At 45.0% G+C, this 6,125-nt stretch overlaps 1 protein-coding gene across 1 annotated transcript; it reads right to left on the bottom strand.

Annotated features, from left to right (window-relative positions):
• Positions 1–605: 605 nt before the first annotated feature.
• LOC310998708 (uncharacterized protein) lies at positions 606–2,526 on the bottom strand. The gene is made up of 2 exons (XM_083988875.1): positions 2,216–2,526; positions 606–1,485 (listed from the first exon to the last, which is right to left on the bottom strand). The coding sequence occupies exon 2, from the start codon at positions 1,469–1,471 to the stop codon at positions 668–670; it is 804 nt and encodes a 267-aa protein (XP_083845001.1). The 5' UTR covers positions 1,472–1,485; positions 2,216–2,526; the 3' UTR covers positions 606–667.
• Between the last annotated feature and the right edge of the window lie 3,599 nt (positions 2,527–6,125).

Below are 6,125 nucleotides of genomic sequence, written 5' to 3'. Positions count from 1 at the left end.
CTTGTTTATACTGAGATACAATTTCCTTAGATAAAGAGTAGATTACAGTATGTGTGAGATTAGATAAAGACTCATTTGAGACCTAATCTGGCTCATCCACTTAGCATAACCTCTCCAGCGAGGAAATGTAGATGCTGTTCTTCTACACAAGGATGTTTGTGTGTGTGTGTGTGTGTGTGTGTGTGTGTGTGTGTGTGTGTGTGTGTGTGTGTGTGTGTGTGTGTGTGTGTGTGTGTGTGTGTGTGTGTGTGTGTGTGTGTGTGTGTGTGAGGGAGGGAAGTGGGGAAAGCCAAGACGGAGTATGGCACCCAAATAACTTTTCAACAATCCTCCTCACGTCCAAATATGGTCAAAGAAGCCACGGCTTTAAGGATTTTTTTGGGCATGGGTGAGTTCAAAGACAACAAAGATGGCGAGTTGACATCAAACAGCATAGCTCCAATCTTTCAAATGTGGGTGAGTCAGAGAACGATGTAGGACAAAAACACCCTTCACAGACAGTGACTCAGAGCCTCTGCGCCACTCAGAGGCACTAAAACATACAAACAAACATTTCATCTGTTTATTGAGGAATGCATAGTCTTTACTGTGTGGTGTCGGCACGTGAAACTTTAAAATGTATCTCATCATGCATACTGTATTTCAGGAGGAGACAATAGGAGGGGGTTCAGGGTTGGGGCGGCAGGGGAGACTCTGTCCGTATGTTGAAGTGGATCTCACTGGAGTTGCAGGAGTCTGAGTAGACGGAGGAGTGAGAGATGGACAGGCAGGGGGAGGGAGGCTGAGGAGTTGGCTCCTGGTGATGCAGAACTCGGGCCAGCAGGGTTGACCTTCCCTCCTTCTCCTCCTCCTTCCTGTCCACGTTCTCTCTATCTCCACCGCCCGCGTCCAACGGAGATGGTCCGCCGCTGATGTTGTGTCTGTTGGTGTGAAGAAGCAGAGTAGGAGGGACGCGGTTCTGGTTGGAGAGGAGGGGGAGCGCGTGGGCTGGAGCGGCCCAGGATCCCTGCTCTCCGTCTTTACACTCCCACTGCTCCTGGCAGCCGAAGCTGGACTGCTCCTGCGAATCCTCCCAGCCGTCCCTCACCTTCAGATCCTCCAGATCATCTTGTCTCGGCACCTCTTGGTCCCGCTTCTCGTAGAGCAGCGTGGCGGCGCAGATGAAGATGAACAGGCCCACGCCCATGACCACCGGCCCGCTCAGTTTCATCCTATCTGCGTGGGTGTCTCCACGAACGCCGGACGGGTTCGGCGCCGCGGACACGTACCCTGCCACGGCCACACACATCCCCACCAGGACGACCAGCACGCCCACCAGGAGCCACACGCCCGGGGCGGAGCGCAGGTGCAGCTTGGTCTTGAAGGCCTCTCCTTTCCTCAGGTGTCTGTGGCATGACGCTGGGATGCAGACGGGCGAGGACTGGGTGGAGTGGGAGGTGGAGGGGCTGCAGGCAGGACTGGCCGCTGTCATCCTCTGGCCTCACACTGAGCGAGAGAGAGACAGGGAGACAGAGAAGAGCACAAACCGAAGAATTACACAAGTGTTGCTCGCAGCGTCGGAGGGTGAAGGAGGTGGGGGAGAGAGGAGAGGAGAGGAGAGGAGAGGACCGGGGGTGTTGGAGTGTGCTGCACACAACAGGAAATAGCTGCTTTAATAAGACATGTGGCTGAGTTAATGAGATGCCAACCCTTCTGCAGCTCCTCCACTGTCTCTGTGGAGGAACACACTGAACCCCCCACCTCCACACACACACACACACACACACACACCACCCCCCACCCCCACGGCAGCTCCTCTGAACCCGGACTGAACTGTCACTGAACCACTCTCCCACCATCGCATCACGCCAATAAAAACACGCCTGACCCTCTCCTCTCCTCACTATCAGGACCTTGTGATTATTTCACTTCACGATCTCACTCACTGCAGCTCTGGACAAAAAAAAATGGAGCCACATTAACTCCAGAGATTAAAGCTCCAAGTGAACTCATAATTCAATTTCCCCCCCAAGGCAAGTGAACGCATTATACAACATTACGGGTGACAGAACAGGACGCAAACGGAGATGATGAATTAAGTCGTCAGGCTTCACACAAGTGCTTTTACGCATGCATCTTTAATGGTGGGTTTAAATCCAGCGCTTGACTCGCTGCAGTTGAACTGTCCCGTTATTTTAACGCAGTGTGTGTGAGAAACCAGATTGAGTGTACTTGCCTTGTTTTGGACGCAAATCCGAAGCACAAACTGGCTCCTCAGCATTATCAAAATAAACCAGCCCGAGTTACGTTTTCCTCCCACTCCTCCGTGAAATCTCCTCCACCACTTTGAACCGCGGGGAAATCCACACTTTTTTCCCCCTCTTAATTCCTCCTCAGATTAAGATGTTTTTCTTCTTTTTCCATCCTTGTCTTTCACTGTGTTGAGCCAACGCAACAGCGGGAGCCGCTGAGCCGGAAATGAAGCTTTTTTAGTGTGAATAGCAGTCCTGACTAAAAGTGGTGCAAAGCTGCTCTGTGCTCCTCTTGTCTCCCCGCTGCTTGTGCGTCTATGCAGCCCGTGTTTTGGTTTGTGTAAGCATGAGTGTGTGTGAGTATGAGTGTGTGTGTGGAGGAGGGGTCGTGGGAATCAGTGGCTGGTCCAGGCCAGTCCCACGGTGAGCCCGGTTATTCTTAGTGATCAGCAGCACATCAAGTGTTGTTTTTTTTTAAAACGAGTGAAGTTGGCCATTCTCCACCATAAACCTACAGCATGTAAAGTAAATATTAGATAAGTCTAATTTATTTATCTTATTTAAAGGGCCATCTCAGTGTTTCTCTCTCTCTCTCTCTCTCTCTCTCTCTCTCTCTCTCTCTCTCTCTCTCTCTCTCTCTCTCTCTCTCTCTCACACTGTATACACTTAACATTTTCAAACACATGCTGTTTAAGATTTTTTTGGTTGATTGTTTTTTCCACTGCCCTAGTTTTGGTTTTTGCAGTGGCATATTATTCTCATTTAGGTTATCTGCACCAATTTCACATGTCAATTCTAGGTCATGGTCAGTGCATATAAAAAAAATAAAAAAAAGTTGTATCAAGACTTTTGTAGCTCCAGAGGGGCCTGCCTACGCAAGATCCAAATAGCATTAAGTAATGTCACTCTGGGTCTGTGTTAGCTGGGTCTTTGTGATGTCACAAATAGTTTTGTGAAGAGCATCTCTGGAGCGTGAAGTGGGATGTCCCACTGTTGCCATTTGCACAAACATGGCCGTAGTGTGAACTCCTGGCTAAACTGAACATTCTGCCAAAGAGAGGGAGCGTGTGTGCAGCTGAGACTTTGGTGTTTTTGGATGTGTAGCAAGCATCCACCCACTCACCTGTCAGTCAACGAGAGAGCTGTGGACACGGCACTGCTGCCTCTCATCCTTTCAGCCAATTTGTCCCAGTGGCTGCTCCTGGTATCAAAAATTAATATAAGTAAAACTGTCAACAGGTGACCTCTAGGTACAAAGTTTTTTCCTCTTTAAAACTTTCCTGGAGATCATGTCAAAAGTTGAAGAGGAAAAAAGTCAAGTTAAGTCATTTTTTATAGAGCCAGTTCACAACATAAGTTATCTCAGGGTACTTTTCAAAAACAGTCGACACTACAAAGTAGTATCGAAGTAATATTTGAAGAGATCCTACTGTTTCCAGCAAGAAAAAACGCAGATGGCAACAGTGATGAGGAAAAACTTCCTTCATGTACTACAAGTACTGACAAAATCCAATAATGATGATCATAGCATTAGTGAGTTGTATTTTGATGAAAGTGTGAAGTCTCCGGGCAGAGCAGAAGTGAACAGGCAGGACGAGTGATGCAAACAGAAAACAACATGTGCAGTGAGTACAAGCCCAGAAGCTTGTAAAGTTTTGTGGCTTTGTATTTTAAAGTGTGACAGTGTTATTGGAGGTTGATGTTAAATGGGTGAAGTATTCTTTTCAGCTGTGAAATCAAAACACAATGCATGTCAAACTTGTGTTCATTTAGTTTCCTGGCTCACGTGGCATACACATGTGTTTCTAAGGAGGCCAGGTGTAGTCAGTACACAGCATGGTGCTTTCACAGTGATGGTTGTTGCGTACAGACCAGATGTGTGGCCCACACAGTTTAAAGGACAATTCCAGGTAAATTCAACCTAGGGCTGAAGTTTCCTAATATTTTAGGTCTAAAAGAATGAATCTGAAGAGGCTGTTTAGGCTATTTAGTAAACAGCCTAAACAGCCTAAGATCCATCCGCTCCCATTATACGCTACTGTGGCGATGCAGGGGCAGACAGAACTACTGCATAACACGAGCAATTAAAAAGAAAATCTTAAAAATCCTTCTTTTAGACCTAAAATATTAAGAAACTATAGCCCCAGGTTGAATTTGCCTGGAACTGAGCTTTAACTGGTTTGTGGGTGGGTTTTGGTTATTTGCATACGGGTCATGTCGAGGCGATACACAGCATGCCAGCTTTCAGTTACACGATGAGTCGTGACCACATTGCAGCATGCTGTCTAAAAAAAGGCCAACTTACTATAATTTTACAGTAAATGTGGGTCACAACCATTGAAATGTGATGCTTTTCATTTCAACTAAATCATCATGACTACACAGATGTACGCCCTGCTGTTCTGATGTTACATACATTACCATATACTGGCCCTGTGTTGAATTCACATCAAATATTTTTTGACTTGAAATATTCCATGGTTGATGCTTAAAAGGTTTATACATTTTCTGAATTATTTTTGGATAATTGGAAAACCCACGTACCTTCACACTGTCGAGGTACCAAGGATTTAGCAAGCTAGTGATCTAATACATATAATGTTCGCTGTGATAGATTACACAACATGTTTTGCCATGCTGCAACCTAATTATCATGTTGAATAAATAAACTAAACAAATAAATGGATGTCAGAAAAAGAAATTAAATTCTTAAGCACAGAAAGCATGGTCATGGTCACAAAAGACACTAAGTTTTATTATATGATGTTAAAGCCGTCATTGAATAAGTTGCATCTTAGTGTTGTTTAGTCCAGTGGTTCCCAGCCCATGGGCCGAAGGACGACAAGATGAATGTAAAGGGTCATCATGAGATGAGTGAGAGAGAAAGTGGAAAAAGTAAAGTTCTGATACTTTAATTTATATTTATACAGGAACTTCAGCCACAGGCATTTATTTTAAACGAAGCCACTGTTTCTAAGTTTAACAGTGCACAATACTTTGCAGGCTTGTCATATATCATCTGAAGTACAATCTAGTAAAAGAGCTGTGCAATATTCCCCTCTTTGAATTGTGGTGCAGTGGAAACATTAAGTTACAGCCCTCAGAGCTCAATGCACTGCAACTTAAGAAAAGACATGCAAAGACACAAACAGACTGCAACACAAGGAAAAATGTTTCCAGCAGATCCAAGTGTAGAGAGAGATACCCTGAACATGAGATCCTAACTGCAGCGGCCGGGGTTTGGTTCATGTCTTGGTCCAGCTGCCCCTTGCACATTTCGTCCTCTGTCTCTCTCCGACCCTGACTTCCCTGTCTCTAACCCGACTGAAATGAAGGGAAAACCTGCGGGGATTAACTCATTGTCCAACGTTTTTAACTTCAAAAGTCACGATCATGAACAAGTCCCAGCCTAGTTCAACAAGTATTTTTGTCCCCGAGAAACACTTTTGTTGTGTGTATTTGCAGCTGCATGTGCTGTCAAATTGTTGTTTTCTGAATTTGCAGTGTGCTTGTCCATCTGCATGTGTTGTGTTACTGTAAAGTGCATTGAGCTTTTTGGGCCACTGTTCAAAAAATGGCATAGAAATGAAACGCTCCACTGAGTACTTGTTAAAAAAAAAAAAAAAAGTGACTGCAGTGAATGCGTAACGTTACACAATTAGTTTTGTCCCAGCGCAGATTAAATGTCAAAAAGTGCAGTATTACAGTGGTCATAATAACTCAGCAACTCAATTTTCTTGATACTGTATTGTGTAAAAGCTCCTCAAAAAGCTTGTGGGTAAATCCTGACTCTTTTTTAATCAAACTTTTGTACCTTTAAAAAGGTACTTAAGAGTAAATGTGTTTTCCATCCTTAGAAGTTCAAACATGTACAGATAAAGAGCAGTTCCAGAT

The sequence above is a fragment of the Trachurus trachurus genome (genome assembly GCF_905171665.1).
Source record: "Trachurus trachurus genome assembly, chromosome: 16".
Classification (NCBI taxonomy): domain Eukaryota; kingdom Metazoa; phylum Chordata; class Actinopteri; order Carangiformes; family Carangidae; genus Trachurus; species Trachurus trachurus.
Note: the sequence above shows the minus strand (reverse complement) of the source record. Positions and strands in the feature narration are given on the sequence as shown.